At 50.1% G+C, this 23,911-nt stretch overlaps 1 protein-coding gene across 7 annotated transcripts in view; it reads left to right on the top strand.

Annotated features, from left to right (window-relative positions):
* Positions 1-23,911, top strand: part of LOC140424813 (disco-interacting protein 2 homolog C) — an 803,805-nt gene that overhangs the window by 771,853 nt on the left and 8,041 nt on the right. For all 7 annotated transcript variants that reach the window (XM_072508262.1, XM_072508265.1, XM_072508267.1 and 4 more), the window contains 4 exons: positions 8,632-8,689; positions 21,859-21,933; positions 23,134-23,308; positions 23,514-23,637. In XM_072508262.1, coding sequence (XP_072364363.1) covers positions 8,632-8,689; positions 21,859-21,933; positions 23,134-23,308; positions 23,514-23,637 — 432 coding nt within the window. The remainder of the gene's footprint in view (positions 1-8,631; positions 8,690-21,858; positions 21,934-23,133; positions 23,309-23,513; positions 23,638-23,911) is intronic.

The raw sequence follows: 23,911 nt of genomic DNA, 5'->3' as shown, positions 1-23,911 counted from the left end.
TATTCTCCAGCACCTCCAGCCTTTCCACACACCTTTTGTGTTGTACCTCGTGCATCTCCGTTTTCACCACCAGGCCCTGTATGTCGTCCTCATTCTCAGCAGCCTTTGCCTTCACGACCCGAAACTCCTGTTCCTGGGTCTTTTGCTCCTCCTTTAGCCCCTCAATCGCTTGTAATATCGGGGCCAACAGCTCCTTCTTCATCTCCTTTTTGAGTTCTTCCACGCAACGCTGCAGGAACTCTTGTTGGTCAGGGCCCCATATTAAACTGCATCCTTCCGACGCCATCTTGCTTTGTGCCTGCCTTCCTGGCCGCTGCTCTAGAGGATCCACCGCAATCCGGCCACCTTCCTCTCTTTTTTCCATCCGTGTCCAGGGGGGATTCCTTTCTGGATTACAGCACAGTGTTTTTTGCCGTTAAAATTGCCGTTGGGGCTCCTATTAAGAGCCCAAAAGTCCGTTCCACCGAGAGCTGCCGAAACGTGCGACTTAGCTGGTCATCGCCGCACCCGGAAGTCGGAATTTTGATTCTGACGGTATCTTCTGGAGATAGCGATTCCAGAGTGGTTGCATGTCTGTTGCAGTAATATGTTTGAGCATTACAAAGCTATTTCATCTTGTGTATCACCGGTAGGTAATCAGGTGATCAGGATTAGGTAGTGTAGAGCCGGAAGTGTTGTTCTCAGATCACTGTCCATCAGAGGTTGAGCTGGTGACATGCAGTCGATAATGGAGTAACACGATATGAGAGTGGTGCTCGGTGAATGTTGGATGCTGAATCCGAGGCTTTGTTGATTAGCTGTTTGACTATGGGCACCCCCTTTTCAACTTTGCCGTTGGACTGCGGATAGTGCGAAGTGACTGAACGAGACAATGCATCTGCAATGATTAGATCTTTGCCAGGCGTTTATACAAGATTGATACCATATCTCCGAAGTTTGAGTAGTATTCTTTGTAATCGAGGAGTCATGTCATTTAGATTCTTTTCAATGATATGGTTTCACAATCTGGATCAAAGAATGCTAAGACGAGTGGGGGTGGTATGGGAGGCGTTGAAGGCGGTGATCAGGGGAGAGCTAATCTTCATCAGGGCTCATAGGGAGAAGACAGAGGGCAGGGAAAGGGAGAGGTTAGTGGGGGAGATTTTGCGAGTGGACAGGAGATACGCAGAGGCCCCGGAGGAAAGATTACTTGGGGAAAGACGACGGCTCCAGACGGAGTTTGACCTGTTGACCACGGGGAAGGCGGAGGCACAGTGGAGGAAGGCGCAGGGGGCGACCTACGAGTACGGGGAAAAGGCAATTCGGATGCTGGCACACCAGCTCCATAAGAGGGCGGCAGCGAGGGAAATAGGGGGAGTCAAAGATGGTGGGGGAGCCACGGTTCGGAGTGCAACGAAAATAAACAAGGTATTCAAGGCCTTCTTCGAAGAGCTGTACAGATCCCAGCCCCCAGGGGGAGAAGAGGGGATGGGAAGATTCCTGGACCAACTGCGGTTCCTGAGGGTGGAGGAGCAAGAGGTGGCTGGTTTGGGGGCACCAATCGGGTTGGAGGAGCTGAGTAAGGGTTTGGGGAGCATGCAGGCAGGGAAGGCCCCGGGGCCGGAACGGGTTCCCGGTGGAGTTCTATAGAAAGTATGTGGACCTGTTGGCCCCGCTACTAGTGAGGACCTTTAACGAGGCAAGAGAGGAGGGGTCCCTGCCCCCGACAATGTCGGAGGCGACAATTTCCTTGATCCTGAAGCGAGACAAGGACCCACTGCAATGTGGATCGTACAGGCCGATTTCGCTCCTAAATGTGGACGCTAAGCTATTGGCAAAAGTGCTGGCCACGAGGATTGAGGACTGTGTCCTGGGGGTGATACATGAGGACCAGACGGGATTTGTAAAGGGCAGGCAATTAAATACAAATGTGCGGCGGCTCTTAAACGTGATAATGATGCCATCGGAGGAGGGAGAGGCGGAGATAGTGGCAGCCATGGACGCGGAAAAGGCCTTTGACCGAGTTGAGTGGGAGTACCTCTGGGAGGTGTTGCGCAGGTTTGGGTTCGGCTGAGGGTTTATTAGCTGGGTTAAGCTCCTTTACAGCGCCCCGGTGGCGAGTGTGGTGACGAACCGGCGGAGGTCGGAGTACTTTCGGCTGTACCGAGGAACGAGGCAGGGGTGCCCTTTGTCCCCCCTGTTGATTGCATTGGCGATCGAACCCTTGGCCATGTCATTGAGGGAGTCTAATAAATGGAGGGGGGTGGTCCGCGGGGTGGAAGAGCATCGGGTGTCGCTATACGCGGACGACCTGCTGCTGTATGTGGCGGACCCAATGGAAGGGATGATGGAGGTCATGCAGACTTTGAGGGAGTTTGGGGAGTTCTCGGGCTCTCAGCTCAATGTAGGGAAGAGCGAGCTTTTTGTACTACAGGCAGGGGACCAAGAAAGAGGGATAGGGGACCTACCGCTGAGGAGGGTGGAGGGGAGTTTTCGGTATCTAGGGATCCAGATAGCCAGGAGCTGGGGGGCCCTACACAAACTGAATCTGACGAGGTTGGTGGACCAAATGGAGGTTGACTTCAAAAGATGGGACATGTTGCCGCTCTCGGTGGCGGGTAGAGTGCAGTCGGTAAAAATGGTGGTCCTTCCGAGGTTTTTGTTTGTGTTCCAGTGCCTCCCCATCGTGATCACCAAAGGCTTTTTCAAGAGAGTAGGTAGGAGTATTATGGGGTTTGTGTGGGCGAACAAAACCCCGAGGGTAAGGAGAGGGTACCTGGAGCGCAGTAGGGACCGAGGAGGGTTGGCGCTGCCAAACCTAGGGAGCTACTACTGGGCAGCTAACGTGGCGATGACCCGTAAGTGGGTTATGGAGGAGAGGGGGCGGCATGAAAGAGGATGGAGATGGCGTCCTGCAAAGGAACGAGCTTGGGGGCGCTGGTGACGGCGCCGTTGCCACTCTCGCCATCAAAGTACACCACGGGCCCGGTGGTGGCGGCAACGTTAAGGATCTGGGGCCAGTGGAGACGGCATAGGGGTGCAGTGGGAGCCTCGGTGTGGTCCCCGATCAGGGGTAACCACCGGTTTGTCCCGGGGAAGATGGACGGGGGGTTCCAGGGCTGCCACCGGGCGGGGATTAGAAGAATGGGGGACCTGTTCATCGACGGGACATTTGCGAGTCTAGGGGCACTGGAGGAGAAGTTTGAGCTACCCCCAGGAAATGCATTCAGATATATGCAGGTGAGGGCTTTTGTGAGGCGACAGGTCAGGGAATTCCCGCTGCTCCCGACACAGGAAATTCAAGACAGGGTGTATGGGTCGGGGAGGGCAAGGCTTCGGCAATACACCAAGAGATGAAAGAAGAGGGGGAAGCGCTAGAAGAAGAGTTGAAGGGTAAATGGGAGGAGGAGTTGGGGGAGGAGATCGCGGAAGGTTTGTGGGCTGATGCCCTGGGTAGGGTCAATTCCTCCTCCTCATGTGCCAGGCTCAGGCTGATACAATTTAAGGTGATGCACAGAGCGCACTTGACGGGGACGAGGTTGAGTAGGTTCTTTGGGGTAGAGGACAGATGTGGAAGGTGTTCAGGGAGTCCAGCGAACCATGTCCATATGTTTTGGTCATGCCCGGCACTGGAGGGGTTCTGGAGAGGAGTGGCGGGAGCAATATCTCAGGTGGTGAAAGTCCGGGTCAAGCCAAGCTGGGGGCTAGCAATATTTGGAGTAGTAGACGAGCCGGGAGTGCAGGAGGCGAAAGAGGCTGGCATTGTGGCCTTTACGTCCCTAGTAGCCCGGCGAAGGATCTTGCTAATGTGGAAGGAGGCGAAGCCCCCTAGCGTGGAGGCCTGGACAAACGACATGGCTGGGTTCATAAAGTTGGAAAGGATTAAGTTTGCCTTAAGGGGGTCTGCACAGGGGTTCTACAGGCGGTGGCAACCGTTCTTAGACTACCTCGCGGAGCGTTGGAGGAAGGTCGGTCAGCAGCAGCAGCAACCCTTGGGGGGGGGGGGGGGGGGGGGGGAACGAGAGATTGTTTGAGGGGACGGACGAGCGGGGGATAACATGGAGGGTTGGGGAAACTGGCACGAATGGACGAGAGCCAGTGTATAAAGCTCTGTAAATATATCATCTTACCATGTATATATCTTGCTCAGGGCGATATTGTGTTATTTTGTTACCGGGGGGGGGGGGGAGGGTTTATTGTTTGTCAGGGAGAAAATTGTTTTGTTTTGTTAAAGAACTTTAATAAATATATATTTTTTAAAAAGAATGCTAAGACGGGTGCAGTTGGGAGTTTTGCCTTTAACTCCAACCACTCTTTTGATGTTCTGTCGTCCACTCAAACAAGGTCGATTTTTTGATTAAATTCCTTAGAGATGTTGTGTGGTTGGCCAAATTTGGGATAAATTTGCCGAAAAAATTCACCACTCCAAGGAAGCGAAGAACTGCTTTCTTGACCTCGGGGACTTTCATTGCTTCAATGGCTTTTATCTTGTCTGTGGCTGGTCGTACACCGTGTTCTAATGTCTGGTCCCTCAGGAACTTGAGCGTGGACGTCCCAAAGCTGCATTTAGATTTGTTCAGCTTGAGGCCACACTCGTGTATGCCTTTGAAGACTCTCTGCAGTCTCGACACATGTTCCCCTGGAGTCGAAGACCAGATGATTATATCATCCACGTAGACACAAATTCCATCTATTCCTTCCATCATCTAATCAGTGATGCAGTGGAATATGTCAGACGCCAAAATGATTCCAAATGGCATTTGATTATAGCAAAATCTGCCAAAAGGTGTATTGAAGGTGCGGAGCTTCCTGCTGGATTCTTCTAGTTGTATTTGCCAGAATCCTTGAGATGCATCTAGCTTGGTGAAGATGCGCATGTGTGCCATCCTGCTTGTAATCTCTTCCCTTTTTGGGATTGGGTAGTGTTCCCGCATTATGTTCTTGTTTAGGTCCTTGGGGTCTATGCAGATTCTTACATCACCCGAAGGCTTTTTAATGCACACCATTGAACTGACCCAGTCAGTCGGTTCAGTGTCTTTGGAGATGGTGCCTTTTTTCTGTAGACTTGCTAGCCCTGATTTTAACCGTTCGCTCAGTGGAGCTGGGACTCTCCTTGGTGGGTGAACTACAAGTTTTGCATCAGCACGCAGCAAGATTTTGTACTCAAATGGAAGTGTGCCCATTCCACTGAAGACATCTGGATATTGATCCAGTATTCCTTCAATTCTGCTCTGAAGAGCTTGATGAGACGACGCCAATGTGTAAATCCTTTGAATAAAGTTCAATTGCTTGCAGGCTTTCACACTTGAGAGCGATGACTTGTCTGACCAGACAATTTCAAATCTCAGGCCCATCTCTATGTGTTTGTTGGACACTACTAAATGGCATGACTCCAATGAGGAGATTGCGTTGCCATTGGTGTCTTTAACAAGTAGCTGGAAGGTGTTTGGGAGCTTGCTTGAGCTTCGAGAAGTCGAGCTTCGAAAGCAGGTTAGCGGAGGCACCTGTGCCCAGCTTGAATTTAATCGGGCATCTGTTGACATCCAACACTGTGTTCCATTCAGCGTCGGAAACAATGGCATGGATTGATTTTGCTTGCGCTATATTCTCTGTGGAGTTTTCAAACTAGTGATTCAGTCTCCCACATTGGAGACATTGTTTGCCTTTTGCAGGGCATTTTTTTCAGAAGTGGGCGGTTCCAAGCCTCGCGCACGTCATCGCGTCAACGTCATGACGTTCCGTGTGTCTTCGCGCATGCTCAGAACAGTTCTCAGCCGTCTCGCACTTTTTTGCGAAGCATGCATGTCCGGGGTCCGAGTGAGCGCGCACAAGATGGCTGCCGTCCGAAACGTGGAGCCTCTTCAATTGCGGCACTACCTTGACACACTCGATCTTGTGGAGGGTTTTGGCGCCACTTTCACTGATTCTGTACTGCAAGTACTGATTTTTGGACTGTTGATGCACCAAACACGTTTCAATAGCGATTTCAAGGGTCATATCTTTTTGCCAAAGTAATCTCTCTCGAAGATGTTGATCAATATTTCCAAACACTATTTGATCACGAATTATTGAGTCATTTAGTGCAGCAAAATTGCAGGATTGAGCTAACAGTTTAAAGTCGGTGAAAAAGCTGTTAAAAGATTCCTCATTCCCTTGCATCCTTTTTTTTAAAGATGTAGCGCTCAAATATCTCATTTGTCTGTACTTTACAGTGGCTATCAAATTTTTCAAGGATGGTCTCATACTTGGTTTTATCTTGACCTTCTGAGTGGTTAAAAGAGTTGTAGATCTCTATCGCGTGTGGACCAGCCATAGTCTTTAATAAAGGAGCAATTTTATGAGCATCTGGCGCGCTTGTCAAGTCAGACACTTCTAAAAAACAAAGTTTGATTTGTTGTCTATACAACCGTCAGTTAACATTATGATTACCAGTGATCCTGAGGTGACGAGGAACTAGTGGTCTGTCCGTCGTGTCGGGAATCATCAGGTTTTGTTCCGAAGGCGATGTTTCTGTTGCCGAATAGCTGTCTATTCTTCTCTCTATACTCACTAAATTTAACTAGGTAGATTCAGTAGCCACTCGTGATACCATGTTATATTACTAGGTTTAGGTCATATCGTCGTTACTAACTGTAGATGATATTGAAGAACACTCGAATCTTCAAAGTAAACTGAAAGAATTTATTAAGTAATGATAAAACTAATAAATGAGTTTGACACTCCACTGAACTAACTAGCAATAAAGTAAGGATAATAACTGTACAAACTGTACCTAAGCTACACGTGGTATCTAGGCTCTGATCTTACTCTGCTACACTGTTGCTATCTGATAATCCTGCATGGAAAGAGAGCTAGAGCTTCTGGGAGCTCAGTTATAAGTGGGTTTTGTAATGCCCTCTAGTGTTAGTGTTACAGCTAGGTGTTGTGATTAACCCTTTAGTTACATGTCTGTCTACATATCATTACAGTAGGTGGATAGGCCACGCTAAATTGCCCCTTAATTGCAAAAAAAAATGTTTTTAAATTAAAAAATTCATGCCAATTGATCCAATGATTTGACTTTTGCCGGAGATGTGTGGTGAATCTTTTGAGCATTCTGTCTGAGATTTTATTCACTTATCTCCCAGTTATTAAGCATGTTTAACGCTTTCTTGCTATGTGGCTGGTGGACCGATACCTTGTTGTTTGGCACCTGACTGCTGTGCAGCAGTAACTGTGGCACCCCAGATGTACATTCGTATAACAATTACTTCAAAACACTTCACTAATAAAGTGACGATATAACTGGACTGTGGTGAAACATACGGGATCCAGCCGTGGGCTGAGAGCCAGAGAATGGGATGCAGAGAAACATTAGAGAGTCAGGGGATGGGATGTAGATAGAGAAACAGTGGGAGAGCTAGGGAACGAGTACAAAGACAGTCTAGCATTGTAGAGCCGGTTGGAAAAAAACATTGGGGAGGAACTGAATAATAGCAGGCTGCAGAAAAACATAAACTCCATGAAGCAACTTGCACAGAATCAATGGGTTACACTGTCAGCTGCACAGAATAATTAGGGATTTGTGGGGAGCAACAGTAGATTTGAATATTATTATTTGGGTAGAGACAAATGTTATATGACCACCACTTAGCTTTATTCCCTTTCAGATTTTGATATTGCTTGTTTGATTGCTTTCAGTCAGGCTATAGTCTGCACTTTAAAGATCAGTGCTAAAAAAAAGCAGACGCTCATGCTTGTGGAAAGTCTATCCTCATGCAGCAAATCAATTAACTGAGCCGTGCAGTGTGGGAAGCAAGGTTCGACATGAGCTCTCCTATTTAGATTCCATAGATCACTGCAAAACAAAGCACTGTTATTGATGATTACAACTGTACAGAATCTGATTGAAGTGTACTTATGGAAATCCTGTGTCTATTATCTAGCTTAATGCTTAAAGGCTTACAATTGCACAGTACATTTAACAAACAACAAAATATGTGATTTTAAATGTGCTCTGAAAATTATTGCTTCACCTCCAAAGGTGGCTGCAATTTGAGTTTTAGGCTCGAGTGGCCCAAATCATTTTAGACGTGCGACTCTGAGTTGTAATTCAGTGCATAATCTCTACTTGTAAAATGGTGCACTCTATTGAAAATAAAAAATGAGCATAGTCAAATAGCTAATTGGAGTCTATGAGGACTTTCAAATTGTTCCCAACATGTGATCAATTTTACAGTATTTAAATTCATGCTTTTATTTTCCAATTATTACCAAAATATGAGATGGTAAAATAATTAACCCTGGATTGTAGTTTGCTGTATTTATGAAAACTGATCGGTATCTTGAAAATAATTATTGATTCTGAAGCATTTTGACAAGAATGCATCTTCTTGATTCAGCAGCAAAGAATCCGGAAAAAGTAAGCAAAAAACTTAATGTGATAAAGGATGTCTTGGAGCTGGAGGCTGTTAAATACTAGCAGAACTTTAGTTTTGTTAATAAATTTTCCCGATATTGATTACAAAATAGATTGTCTCAACCTACCTTTGGAGAAAGCTTGTGAAATTGATGTTGAATGTATTTGTGGCCATTTAGAGTGTTGTACACAATTGACATAGCTGTTGGCAGAGCAAAACAACACATAGTTTTTTAACCCATTGTTGCTTACAGGGTTCGCCTCGTGGAAAGAGGATCTCCTCATAGCCTGCCGCTAATGGAGTCTGGAAAAGTGAGTAGCCGATTCTACTTGGCAATGTCAGATTTAAAAGCAAAAAGTTAAATGTTTGCATTCAGTTGTGCTTTTTAGCACATGTGTTTTAAGTTTTATTCTCATCAAGGTGAAGGGTTACATTTTTTAAAATTCTTTCATGGGATGTGGGCTTTGCTGGCCATTTATTGCCCACTCCTAAAGGCCCTTGAAAGGTAGTGGTGAGTTGTCTTCTTGAACCGTTGCAATCAGTGTGCTGCAGGTGCACCCACAGTTCTGGTAGGGTTTGTGGACTTTGACCCAGCAACAGTGAAGAAATGGCGATGGTGACAGTAGGGGATTCAGTGATGGTATTGCCATTGAATGTCATGGGGCAATGATTAGATTCTCTCATTAGAACATAGAACATTACAGCGCAGTACAGGCCCTTCGGCCCTCGATGTTGCGCCGACCTGTGAAACCACTCTAAAGCCCATTTACACTATAGAACATAGAACATTACAGCGCAGTACAGGCCCTTCGGCCCTCGAATGACCATTGGAGGTGGTCATTGCCTGACAATTGTGTGGCATGAATGTTACTTGCCACTCAGCAGCCCAAGCCTGGATATTGACCAGGTGTTGCATTTGGGCGTGGACTGCTTCATTATCTGAGGAGTTGCAAATGGTGCTGAAGATTGTGCAGTCATCAGCAGCCATCCTACACACCTGACCTTATGATGTCAGGAAGGTCATTAATAGAGCAGCTGAAGATGGTTGGGCCGAGGACACTACGTTGAGGAACTCCTGTAGTGATGTCCTGGAACTGAGATGATTGATCTCCAACAACCACAGCCATCTTCCTAATAACTCGGTATGACTCCAAACAGTGGAGGTTTTTCCTCCTGATTGCCAGTGACTCCAGTTTTGCTAGGGCTCCATAACACCATACTCGGTCAAATGCTGCCTTGATATACAGGGTAGTCACTCTCCCCACCTTTTGAATTCAGCTCTTATGTCCATGTTGTGACTAAAGCTGTGATGAAATCAGAAGCTGAGTGGCGCTGACGGAATTGGTGCCACTTGATCGCACTGTTGACACCACTTTCCATCACTAGGCTGATGACCAAGATTAGACTAAAGGGGAGGTAATTGACCAGGTTGAGTTTGCCCTGCTTTTTATGAGCAGGAAATATCTGGTCAGTTTTCCACACTGCCAGACAGATGCCAATGTTGTAGCAATAGGTAAAATATGGTAAGGGACGAGGGGGAAAGCGAAGGATCCTGTAACCTTGTTTGAACAGCAGATAAACACCCCGTACTACACCACTTTAACCTTTGGAATACAGGCCATCTTTATGCTTCAGATCACCAAATTAATTACTTTGTGCTGTTTTTCTTTTCTTATCCATGACGAACTGAATTGAGACTACCATAAATGAATATCATGTGAGATTCATGCAGCTGGCAGAGAGATCTCCGCATCGATTTTGGCTGGTTTCAGCTCGAACTGAAAGAAGTGTTTTTGGCAGCTTCTGCCAACCAGACTTCTGATGACCTCAGTGTTTAACACAAACAACCCATCTTTATTATTTATTGACTTTGAAAGTGAAACTCCATGCTATTAATTTATTTTCTCCTCCTAGTTTGGTTTTATATCCTATTGAAGTGCACCCTTGACATAGGGGGCGAAATTCTCCGTTATCGGCGGAAAGTCGGCCGATCGGCGCAAAAAACGGCGCAAATCCGACTTGCGTCACGTCGGAAAAATGGGTCGATAGTCTCCGGCCCGAAATGGGCTAGCAGCGACGTAACGGGATCCGCGCTTGCGCAGTGGTTCACGCCGTGCAGCGTCATACGCGCTGCACGGTGTGACGGCTCATAAGGCCGCGCTGCTCCCCCCCACCCGACCGCAACACCCGACCGCAACACCCGACTGGATGGCTGGCCGTCGCTCAGCCCCGAGGTTCGAGTCACGCGATGTGGAGGCGCTCCTGGACGCGGTGGAGCAGAGGAGGGACGCCCTGTATCCCGGGCAAGGCCGCAGAGTTGCCCCACGCCACAGCCGGCGTCTGTGGAGGGAAGTGGCAGAGGCCATCACCGCTGTGACCCTGACACCACGGACAGGCACCCAGTGCCACAAGAAGGTGAACGACCTCGTCAGAGCAGGCAGGGTGAGCCTCCCCCCCCCCCTTGCCCAATATCCATATCCCCCCTCCCCCATGTCCCCCATATCCCCCCTCCCCCATATCCCCCCTCCCCCATATCCCCCCCTCCCCCATATCCCCCCTCCCCCATATCCCCCCTCCCCCATATCCCCCCTCCCCCATATCCCCCCCTCCCCCATATCCCCCCCTCCCCCATATCCCCCCCTCCCCCATATCCCCCCCTCCCCCATATCCCCTCCCCCATATCCCCCCTCCCCCATATCCCCCCTTCCCCATATCCCCCCTCCCCATATCCCCCCTCCCCCATATCCCCCCTCCCCCATATCCCCCCTCCCCATATCCCCCATATCCCCCCTCCCCCATATCCCCCCTCCCCCATATCCCCCCTCTCCCATATCCCCCATAACCCCCCTCCCCCATATCCCCCATAACCCCCCTCCCCCATATCCCCCATATCCCCCCTCCCCATATCCCCCCCTCCCCATATCCCCCCTCCCCCATAATCCCCCCTCCCCATATCCCCCCTCCCCCATATCCCCCCTCCCCATATCCCCCCTCCCCCATATCCCCCCTCCCCCATATCCCCCCTCCCCATATCCCCCTCCCCCATATCCCCCCCTCCCCCATATCCCCAAGTGAATCCAGCCCTAACCTTAACCTCAGCAATGCACGCGCAACCGATGGCGTGCATTCATATACCTGCCTAACACTGTTGCCTTTTACCCCTCCCCCCCCCCCCCACAGGAGAAGCGCGCACACAACAATAGGGAGCATGTGAGGACTGGAGGAGGGCCCGCTGATGAGAGGCCACTGACCGTACACGAGGAAAGGGCCCTGGAACTGGCTGGCGGACCTGAGGACCGGGAGGTTGCTGATGCAGAGGTCGGGGGTGTACTAGCAAGTGAGCCACCGACAGCCCGTCCCCATATCCCCCCTCCCCTATATCCCCCTCCCCCATATCACCTGATCACTGCCTGATGTCTAACCATGCATGCTTCATTGTGTATCGCAGGACCAAACGTCCAGGCACCGATCCCCGCAGATGCAGACCGCCCGCAGGATGCCCCTCGGAGACCACAGGAGACGGAGAGACCCGCACCCTCCAGCATGCGACGCCCGCAGGATGCCCCTCGGAGACCACAGGAGACGGAGAGACCCGCACCCTCCAGCATGCGACGCCCGCAGGATGCCCCTCGGAGACCACAGGAGACGGAGAGACCCGCACCCTCCAGCATGCGACGCCCGCAGGATGCCCCTCGGAGACCACAGGAGACGGAGAGACCCGGACCCTCCAGCATGCGACGCCCGCAGGATGCCCCTCGCACACCACGGGAGACGGAGAGACCTGGAGCAACAGGGAGATGACACCCCCGTCACGTGCGGGAGCGACCACCCAGCGACGAGGGGGGCAGCCACAGGCCCCCGTCACATCCGAGCCAGGACACCACTATCCAGGACACCACTACCCAGGACACCACTACCCAGGACACCACTACCCAGGACACCACTACCCAGGACACCCCTACCCGGGACAGCACTACCCAGGAAGACGAAATACCGGACAGTGACTCCGAGTGGATGGGTGGAGACGAACCCCCACCCCAAAGTGCCATGGACTCAGAGTGGGACGAAGAGCACGATACAACGCCACTGCTGTCACCAAACCCTCCACCATCGCAGAAACACTCACCACGGTTGGGCACTTTAGTGATGAGGCGTCTGGTACACTCACTGGTGCGCACAGCACAGCCGTCCCGGTACAGCAGGTGGAGGTAGGAGCAGCAGAGGGACCGGGCGGTCTGAGGGCAGCCCAGCGAACATCTGCCGCCCAGATGGATCCCGGGTTCCTGCAGTTACCACACCCACACATAGATTCGATGCAACCACCGACCCGGAGACGAGCGAAGAGGGTGACGGGCGGCTTGCGGCGGCTGCGGTCGCAGGTGGAGGAGTCCACCCGCGTCCAGGAGCTGGGAGTGGTGCCGGTCATGCGTGCCACCCAGGCCGACACCGCACGGGTGGCGTCCACGGTGGAGGCAATGGGTGCGATGGTGTCAGACATGGGGAACGGTTTGCGAGGCCTGGGGCCTTCCGTGCAGGCAGCGTCTGTGGCCCAGGAAATGGCTGCCCTCTCACAGGAGGCCATGAGCCAGTGCCAGCGCCAGATGGCAGAGGCGCTCAACGCCATAGCCCAGTCTCTGCAGGCCATGGCCCAGTCTCAGCAGGCCATGGCCCAGTCTCTGCAGGCCATCGCTGAGGGCATCGGCACCAGTGGCCATGTGCGAGCCGGCGTCGCACTGTCACAGACAGGGTTTGCCAACCCCCTGGGCTCCATGGCTGCAAACCTGCAGACCCCTGTCGATACCAGCATGGGCCTCCAGGACTGGCAGCGCCAGATGTCGGGGGGGGCGTCGGATGGCCAGTCCGTTCGCATCCCCAACCCATGTAGAGGCCTGGGGGCCATCGGGCACCCCGAGGGAGGAGGAGGTGGTGTGGTCCGTCCCGGCTCCCTCTGTAGGGGAGGTCCCGGTACACCGCGACACCTCGGACTCCCCCCCTTCCGTCCCAGGTGCATCGGGTGGGCAACGGGCAGGACAGGCTGGCAGCTCGCCATCCCAGTCGCCCGGGCCGCAGCCTGGTCCATCTAGGCCAGGAGGCCCCAGGAAACGGCCGCCAAAGGGATCCAGTGTCAGAGGGCAGGAATCACAGGAGTCCACCTCCAGTTCTGCTGTACCGTCTGGGGAACCACGTAGACGTAGTCAAAGGGCCCGTAAGGCTAAACAATTAGACACTGAGTAAGTTGGCACGGGTGCAGGGCACAGATGAGTTTTAGGGGCTAGGGCACGTGCATGAACTCCTTTGGTTATTAAAGTCAATGTTACACCTACCGAAGCTGCCTTTGTGCTCTGCCCAAAGTGTGCGGGGGTGTCATGTACGTTGAGCGCAAGTGTGTGTGTGAGGGGTGGTCTTACCTCAGCCCCAGGTGAGTCTGCCCCCTTCCCCCTGGGCCGCCATCAACATCCCCCGGGCAGTGGACGGGACCGTGCGCTGCAGTGTCACAGCCGCATGCAGGGATGGTCCGGATGGATGGTGGTACTGTGGCCATGGGTCAGACATAGTCCAACGATGTAGAGCCAGGAGCTCATCGCAGGGCGGGTTGTCATCATCCTCCATGGCCTGCGATAGACACGCGTCCACCCGCAACTGTGTGAGCCCGGCCCGTTGTGCCGCAGGTGGATCGGCAATGGGGGGGGGGGGGGGGGTGTGCATGCGGGTGGGGTGGGTGGGGTTGGGGAGGGGGGTGAGGGTGCTGGGTGGGTGGATGGGTGGGGGGATGTGGGTGGTCGGCTGTTGCCATGGTGTGTGGTCTGTGGCCATACTACCCGATTCCCACGCCCATCTAGTCAGTGAAGCGGGCGTCTATCAGTCTGTCCCGTGCCCGCTGGGCCAGCCGGTAATGGTGGACAGCCACCCGCCTGTGTCTACCCCGTCTGCCCTGATCATTGCCCCCATCCCCCTCATCTGGGGAGGACTGGGCCTCTTCCTGCTGCTCCTCCACTCCGCCCTCCTCTGCCTGCGGCACATCGCCCCTCTGCTGGGCTATGTTGTGCAGGACGCAGCACACCACAATGATGCGGCCGACCCTATCTGACCGATACTGGAGGGCGCCCCCAGAGAGGTCCAGGCACCTGAAACGCATCTTCAGCACGCCAAAGCACCTCTCGATCACTCCCCTTGTCGCTACATGGGCATCATTGTAGCGGTTCTCCGCCTCATTGCGTGGCCTCCGTATAGGCGTCATCAGCCACGATCGCAATGGGTAGCCCCTGTCGCCTAGCAACCAGCCCCTCAGCCGGGGATGGCGTCCCTCGTACATGCCGGGGATGGATGACCGCGACAACACGAATGAGTCGTGTACACTGCCTGGGTGACGGGCGCAGACGTGCAGGATCATCATGCGGTCCCCTTCCTATTAGTGAACACGGCCCTGTTATCTGCAGGTGGCCGCACGGCGACGTGCATCCCATCGATCGCGCCCTGGACCATGGGGAACCCGGCCACGGCAGAGAAGCCCACGGCCTGGGCATCTTGGCTGGCCCGGTCCACGGGGAAGCAGATGTAGCGGTGCGCCATGGCATATAGGGCATCTGTCACTGCCCGGATGCACCGGTGCACCGATGTCTGCGATATGCCGGACAGGTCCCCACTCGGAGCCTGGAATGACCCCGTTGCATAAAAGTTCAGGGCCACCGTAACCTTGACGGACACGGGGAGAGGGTGTCCCCCGCCAGTGCCACGCGGTGACAGGTGTGCCAGCAGGTGGCAGATGTGTGCCACGGTTTCCCGGCTCATCCGGAGTCTCCTCCTGCATTCCCGGTCCGTGAGGTCCTGGTATGACTGCCGGAGCCGGTACACACGGGGCGCCCTCGGGTGCCTCCGTTGCCGTGGGGCCGCGACGTCCTCCTCCCCCTCCTCGTCCTGTCGGCCAGGTGTCCCTCCAGCCTGGGCGGCTGCCGCCTGCCCCTCTGCGGCAGCCTGCGCCGCCTCTCTGGCACGCTCCTCCTCCTTCTCCTCATCCAGGGCAACATAGACATGAGCGGCTGCCACCACGGCGGCCAACATCGCTGGATGATCTGAAAACTTGACGGCCTGGTGGGGGGGAGGGGAACGACGACATGTCATCATTGCCCATATCCCCTCCTCCCCCCAGCCAGGTGGCATGGACCGCATGGGTCCAACTGTTGGAGGCTGGCACCTGGCCAGGTGGACCAACTCACTTGCCCTCCCATCCCCCTCCTCGGCACGGACCCCCCCCCCCAACCTCCACCCCAGCACGGACCCCCCCCCCCAACCTCACCCCGGCACGGCACGGACCTCCACCCCGGCACGGACCCCCCCTCAACCTCCACCCCAGCACGGACCCCCCCCCAACCTCACCCCGGCACGGCACGGACCCCCCCCCAACCTCCACCCCGACACGGACCCCCCCTCCAAACTCCACCCCAGCACGGACCCCCCCCCCCCCCCCCCAACCTCCACCCCGGCACGGAACCCCCCCCCCCCAACCTCACCCCGGCACGGACCCCCTCCCCCCCCCAACCTCCACCCCAGCACGGACCCCACCCTCCACCCCGGCACGGACCTATCCCCCTCCCCGGCACGGACCCCCTCCCGGCACTCCCCCGGAGCCCAGCCTACTCTAACCACCCCCCCCCCCACCCCCCACCCCCCGCCGCACACACACACACACAACCCGAGACACACCTCTCCTCACGCATTCAGACTGCGGCCACGCCATTGCCTGCCCAGAGCCTACCCCCCAGGCCGTCACTCACCTCCACGCTGCTCGGCGTGAGCCTGGAGCACCGGGTCACGCCGATGAAAAGGAGGTTTAATTTACGTCGACGTGAACGGTCATCACGTCGACAGGACTTCGGCCCATCCGGAAGGGAGAATATCGGCAGGCCGAAAATCGGCTGCCTTGCGCAGACCCGTGACATTCTCCGCGGCAGCGGCGACATTAACGCCCCGCCGACTTTTCTCCCTTCGGAGACTTCGGCAACCAGCGGGGGCGGGATTCACGGCGGCCAACGGCCATTCTCCGACCTCTGGGGGGTCGGAGAATGACGCCCAGGGAGTCCACTGACCCCAAGTGTGTTGTTGAGACAGGGAAACCAGTTACTATCTTCCATGTAGACAAGAATAGAAAGCTAGTTATTTCTGGAACACCTATGTAACTGCGAGCAGCTGAATCGGGAGGTTCGGTGGAGAGTGGGTAAAGTTCATCATCATCCTTGGTAGATGTAAATGCTCCAAAACGTATAGGCTCCATATTTCTCATCATGGCTTCCCCCACCCTCTGGACTAGTGTAGATTGTTTGAGATTTACCTGATAAACAGGTGGGCCAAGCCAGTTATATGACTTGGTCATCCCACCCCCATAGAATACTTAGCATCTGGCAGGGACTTGCAGCTGGAAATGGAGACAGAAATACATAAGCCTGAGAAGCCTGATTATTCCAAGGTTAGCCACTAACGTTAGGTAGAGAACAGCCGGAATGCTTTCAGGCCATGAAAACCCATAGACATGTTGCAAAAACAAAAAAAAAGCGACAGGAGGAGGAAAAGACCGTGTGGCCCATTGAGCCTGCTCCACATTCAATATGATCATAGTCGACCTTGGGTTTCAGTTTCCACTTTCCCACCTGCTCCATAAGTCTTTCAATTCCCTAAGAATCCTGTCAACAGCCCTCAGGATCATGTATGATTCAGTCAAGTCGTCTCTTATTCTTCGAAACCCTGCGGATACAACTCTAACCTGCCCAACCTTTCCTCATAAAATAACCTGCCCATTCCAGGTATTACTCTTGTAAACCTTCTCTGAATGTCTTCCAATGCATTTACATCCTTCTTTAAATAAGAGACCAATACTGTACACAGTTCTCCAGATGTGGTCACATCAATGTCCTGATAACTGAAGCATAATGTCCTTACTCTTATATTCAATTCCTTTTGTAAGAAATGATCAAATTCCATTACCTTTCCTAATCAGGGCGGCATGGTGGCGCAGTGGTTAGCACTGCTGCCTCAACACTGTCTGTGGAGTTTGCACATTCCCCCTGTGTCTGTGTGGGTCTCACCCCCACAACCCAAAGATGTGCAGGGTAGGTGGATTGGCCACGCTAAATAGCCCCTTGGGAATATAAAATAATTGGGGAATCTATATTTATTAAAAAACTTTCCTAATTACTTGCTGTACCTGGATACTCGCCTTTTGTGATTCATGCGCCCAGACACACTGATTCTTCTGCATCCCAGAGCTGTGTCGTCTTTCACCATTCAGATAATATGCTTCATTTTTATTCTTCCTGCCAAAATGAACAATTTCTCATTTCCACACATTATACTCCATTTGCCAGGCCTTTGCCCTGTTTATATCCTTTTGTTACTTCCTTATGTCCACTTCACAACATACTATCCGATCTAACTTGTACCATCAGCAAATTTAGCAATCATACTTTCGGTCCCTTCATTCAAATCATTTGTATAAATTGTAAAGAGTTGAGGCCCCAGGACTGACCCACTTGTTAAAACCTGCCAACCATATGGGTGGGAGAGGGGAGGGTTTCGGACATCTATAAAGAACTCATGGGGTCAGAGGAAACGCAGATCAAGGAGCTGAAACACAAATGGGAAGAGGAGTTAGGAGGAGAGATAGAGGATGGTCTCTGGGCAGATGCGTTGAGTAGAGTCAATGGGTCCACAACATGTGTCGGCTCAGCCTGATACAATTTAAGGTTGTTCAGCGGGCACACATGACAGTGGCCCGGATGAGCAGGTTCTTTGGGTTAGAAGACAGGTGCGCAAGGGGTGCGGGAGGACCAGCAAACCATGTTCATATGTTCATATGTTCTGGGCATGCCCAAAGCTTATGGGATTCTGGCAGGGGTAAGTGGATGTCATGTGCAAGGTGTTAAAAACAAGGGTGGCACCGAGTCCAGAGGTGGTGATTTTCGGAGTGTCGGAAGATCCGTGAATGCAGGAGGAGAAAGAGGCAGACGTTCTGCCCTTTGCCTCCCTGGAGACGGACACTATTAGCTTGGAGGGACTCAAAGCCCCCGAAGTCGGAGGCCTGGCTGACTGACATGGCTGGCTTTCTGTGTCTGGAAAAAATCAAGTTCGCCCTGAGAGGGTCAATCTCCGGGTTCTTCCGGAGGTGGCAGCCATTCGTCGACTTCTTTAGAGAAAATTAACTGTCAGCAGAGAGGGGGGGTGTTAGCTTAGATTAGTGTGTAGGAAAGGTGGGACCTGTGAGGGAGGAAGACGGCCTTTGCACTATGTTTATATTTGTATGTACACTGTTTCTTCTGTTATTGTTACAAAATCATAAATACCTCAATAAAATGTTTTATTTTAAAAAACCTGCCAACCAGAAAATAACCCATTTTTGTCAACTGTTTTCTGTTAGCTGGCCAATCTTTTATCTATGCCAATATGTTACCCACAACATCATGAACTGTTATTTTCTGCGATAACCTTTGATTAGCACCTTATCAAATAAACGCCTTCTGGAAATTAAGTACAGTACATCCACCAGTTTCCCTTTATTCACGGTACATGTTACGTCAAAAAACTCCAATAATTTGGTTAAATTTCCCTCTCACAAATCCATGTTGGCTCTACCTGATTACCTTCAATTTATCCAAGCCCCCTGCAAAAATGCATTTAATAATATCTTGTAATATTTTCCCTATGCCAGATGTTAAGCTAACTGGTCTGTAGTTTCCTGTTGTTGTCTCCCTCCCTTTTTGAATAAAGCGGTTACATTTGCTATTTTGTAATCTAATCAAACTTTCCTGGAATCTAGTGAACTTTAGAAAATTAAAACCAACGCATCAATTATCTCACTTTCCACTTCTTTTAAGACCCTAGGACCCGGGGACTTGTCAGTCTGCAGCTCCAACAATTTGCTCAGTGCCACTTTCCTGGTGATTGTCATTTTCTTGAATTCCTCCATTCCTTCCATTTCCTAATTTACAGCTATTTCTGGAACATTACTTATATCTTCTATCATGAAGACCAATACAACATACCTGTTTAATTCATCTTCAATCTCCTTATTTTTCATTATTAATTCTCTGGACTCACTTTCTATAGGACCAATTCTCACTTTGTTAACTGTTTTTCGAATATCAATAGCAACTCTTGCTATCTGTTTTGGACGGCAGTGTGGCACCATGGTTAGCACTGCTGCCAAACAGCTCCAGGGACCCGGGTCCAATTCTGGCCTCGGGTGACTGTCTGTGTGGAGTTTGCATCTTCTCCCCTTGGCTCCGGTTTCCTCCCACAGTCCAAAGATGTGCAGGCTAGATGGAACGGCCATGCTAAATTGCCCCTTAGTGGCTGAAAGGTTAGGTGGGATTACTGGGTTACCGGGATAGGGTGGAGGCGTGGGCTTAAAGTAGGGTGCTCTTTCCAAGGGCTGATGCAGACTCGATGGGCCGAATGGCCTCCTTCTGCACTATAAATTCTACGATTCTGTATCTAGCTACCTTTCTCCCAGAATCTAATTTTCCATCCTTATTAATCTTTTAGTTATTCTTTGCTTTTCTTATATTCTCCCCAGTCATCTGACCTGCCACCCATCCCTGCACAATTATAAGCTTTTTCTTTAAATTTGGACTACCTTTACATTTTTTAGTCAATCACGTTGGTGGGCCCACACTTTGTAATTTTCCTTTCTCATTAGAATGTATTTATTCCATGTATTCTGAAATATTCCTTTAAAAGTCTGCCACTGTATCTCTATTGACCCATTCCTTAACCTAATTTGTCAGTTCGTTTTAGCTAGTTGCACTTTCATGCCCTGATAATTGCCATTATTTGAGTTTAAAATAGTAGTCTTGGACCCACTCTTCTCTGACTCAAATGTAATGTAAAATTCAATCATATTATGATCGCTGCTACCTAGGAGTGCCTTCATTATGAAGTTATTAATTAATCCGATCATTTTGCACAATATCAGGTCTAATATAGCCCGCTGCCTGGTTGGCTTCAGAATGTGCTGTTCTAAGAAACTGTCCCCAAAACACACCATGAACTTCCCATCCAAGGCTACCTTTGCCCATCTGATTCAAAGCAATTAGATACGGGTTACAAATGCTGGCCTTGCTAGTGGTTGTGCCTACATCCTTTGAAAAAAAAAAAGAAATATTGAATCAGTAAATAAAAAATGTGTACACTAAATGGCCATTTAATCTTGGTGAAGTAGACTGAGGAATTGTTTTCAGACTTACAGGTGGAGTCAGTTGTCTGACATTCTGAGAACTTTGGAATTTCATTTTTGCTTATTTTTGAGGATGACATGATTGCATACGTGAGTCACAAGGAGGCCATTTTAAAAAATTAACAGAAAAAGTATTCACTCCAGAATTTCAGGATTTTCTTCCAGCAAAATGAAGCATCCCATCCCTGCTAGTGAAACTGACTCTGTAACCTTCAATATTTTCCCTTTCCTAAAGCTTAAGAGTGGCACGTTGGCACGGTGGTTAGCACTGCTGCCTCACAGCACCAGGGGCCTGGGTTCAATTCTGACCTTGGGTGACTATCTGTGTGGAGTTTGCACTTCCTCCCCCTGTTTCCAGTATTTCCTATATCTACATATATCACCTCTGTTTTTAGAATTTACTTTTGTTCCTGATTACACAACCAGGAGGTTGATTGCATGCTCAAGGACGCATACTTATTTATCTCTCAAAAAATCAAGAAATGGTCATGCCAGAAAATTGGACTGTGCAAGTACATTACTGTGCTTACTTTCCTGAATTTTCCACTTTCCAGAGCTGGATTACGCTCTTTGGCCATTCCTGGACTAGTTTACTTGGCGATTAAGAGCTTGCAGAATTGATATAATTGCAGATTTCATCAATAAGTTCAGACAAAAGGAGAAGCATGGTGGCACAGTGGTTAACACTATTGTCTCACAGCGTCAGGGGTCTGGGTTCAATTCCGGCCTTAGGTGATTGTGTAGAGTTTGCACGTTCTCCCCGTGACTATGTGGGTGTACTCCGGGTGCTCCAGTTTCCTCCCACAGTCCAAACATGTGCAGGTTAGATGGATTGGCCATGCTAAAATTACTTCAGTGTCAGAAGATGTGCGGGTTATGCGGATATAGTGGGGGGAGTGGGCCTCGGTAGATTACTCTTTTCGAGGGTCGATGCAGACTCGATGGGAACAATGGCCACCCTCTGTGCTGTAAGGATTCTATGGAAAATCTTATAGGCCAAAGTAACCCACAGAGAAAAACCAGAAGTAATTATAATTTGTATTCAATGCTATCAAATTAAACAATGACATCAACATCCAGGTATTTAGAAGCAGGAAAATTCTTCCAGCATTCGATGACTGGATGTACAAGTTAGAATCAAGACGGCATCCTCCATAAGCATCTGCAAAATGTACAGATTGTGCCCACAATAAATTCATACTTTATTACTCCTGCCTCCCACTTGTTAACATCGAACCATGTAAATTGCCTTAACAGATATTACCTGGAGTGAGGATAATCATTGCCAATCCTGAAACAAAAGGACCACTGGGCGACTCGCACCTTGGAGAGGTAAATTATGAACCTCTTTGGCTCAAAAACAATTTTCTTGGCGATGCATATTTCCTTGTGTTACAAATGTCTGATTTAATTAGGTAGTGTCATAGGACAGGCTATCTGAGGTCCAACATACACCCATCTTGAGTTAATGTGCTACACAGTTACACCAGAACAATTTCTGCTAAGGTTGGCTAAGCAGCTCTGTAGCATTAGGCATATTTGTGTGGATTTTATTTATATGACATCTTCATTCTCCTGCCTCTCCATTTGTTGTCTTACTCTTTTTCATTTGAAATGTTTCTTTGATATCTGTTCCAAATGTACTTTTCACTATTAATGAGTTGTTTTTCCTGATCCCACTTTCAGTTTAGGTCCATAAGAGTTTGCCTCTGCTTATTTCATTAGTTTGATAAACTCCTGTGTGTGTATGATGTTGAAAAAATTAGCAAGTTAAGTTTACTCATTCTTTGAATGAAGCTCTGTATTCACGTGTACATCCGCAACAGGGAATACCTCCTGATCTTTCCATTTGGGCCTACTTCTTTAGGTGGGATTTTCTGGTCGCGTCCACCCTGAGACTAGAAATTCCCACCCGAGGTCAACGGACCTTTAAATGGTCCTCCCAAGTATTCTATCCTGCCCGTGTCGATTCCTGCGGTGGGCGGGTTCGGAGAATTTACCCCTTTATTTTTTATTTCCTTTTTTCGTCACCGCTCCAAAGTCCATTCACTAGCTCCCGAACATTTTGGCACAGTCTCCCTGGCAGCCATCATTTGCTTTGGACTTGGAAAAGGTGCTGGTCAGGCGTTTTAAGTGGAGCTCCGCAGGAATTGAGGCACTCAGTTTGAAGGAGGACCGGGCGAATCAGATTCTAGCCATCGCCAAGGTGCCATGAAAACCAAGAAACCTTTTTCCCCCGTTCTAAGTGGATAAAGATACAGCACAAAAAGCTGGCACCGCTGCGAATGGGCATCACCCCAGTTTACCCGTCCGACTTGACACTTTGCCAAAATTTCAGAAAATTCCCACTCACTCTGTCCCTCCATTCATATAAACTTGCACAACATCGTTCCACTAACATTGAAAAATGTCCCAAGACACTTCACAACAAGTTGTTAAACTCAACATAGAGACTGAAGGGTAAATGCAAAATAAAAGTGTTTTGTTGGATTGTGACAAGTCAGTGATTCATGTCTTTTCTGCAATGGACAGATCTGGGTTCACAGTGCTCATAACGCTAGTGGATATTTCACCATTTATGGAGATGAATCACTTCAATCAGATCACTTTAATTCACGTCTGAGTTTTGGAGACACACAAACTGTATGGGCCCGAACAGGTTACTTGGGATTTCTTAGACGGACTGATCTTACTGATGCAAATGGAGGTAAGGACTAGCATGCAGGAACACGCGTCCAAATTTTCAGAGTTTGTTTTTAAGTCTCTTCTTGGACTCAGTGGAACAAATTGCCTTGCCCTATTTCCATGTCTTGCATTGTATTGAAGAAACTCAGGAATATATCTATGTTAGAGAATGTTTGCAATTTAAGTTTCAAATGGATTTGATGAAGTCCATAATTGTGTTTTGTTAGAGCGACATGATGCATTATATGTTGTGGGTGCCTTGGATGAAGCAATGGAGTTGCGGGGGATGCGATATCACCCCATTGATATTGAGACATCGGTGATTCGTGCCCACAAGAGCATCACTGAATGGTAGGTGTTTCTGCACCTGGTGAATATTTTACAATGCAGTGAGACGTTTCCTTGTATTGAGCAGTGTAGGATAGTTCTGTAAGTCAAGGAGCTGGCTCCTTCATGACATAACTCGTGCAATTCTATTATGAAGTTAATCTAACATTTTTGTATTAATTTTAATTCCTGCGATCAGATCATTCTCTAATGGCTGTTTGGTCTTCCTGGATTGCAGTGACACCCATCTTCCTGCTAACAAGGGGTGTAGAATTTTAATGCAATTTCAAGTCGTCTT

The sequence above is a fragment of the Scyliorhinus torazame genome, chromosome 6 (genome assembly GCF_047496885.1).
Source record: "Scyliorhinus torazame isolate Kashiwa2021f chromosome 6, sScyTor2.1, whole genome shotgun sequence".
Taxonomy (NCBI): domain Eukaryota; kingdom Metazoa; phylum Chordata; class Chondrichthyes; order Carcharhiniformes; family Scyliorhinidae; genus Scyliorhinus; species Scyliorhinus torazame.
Note: the sequence above shows the minus strand (reverse complement) of the source record. Positions and strands in the feature narration are given on the sequence as shown.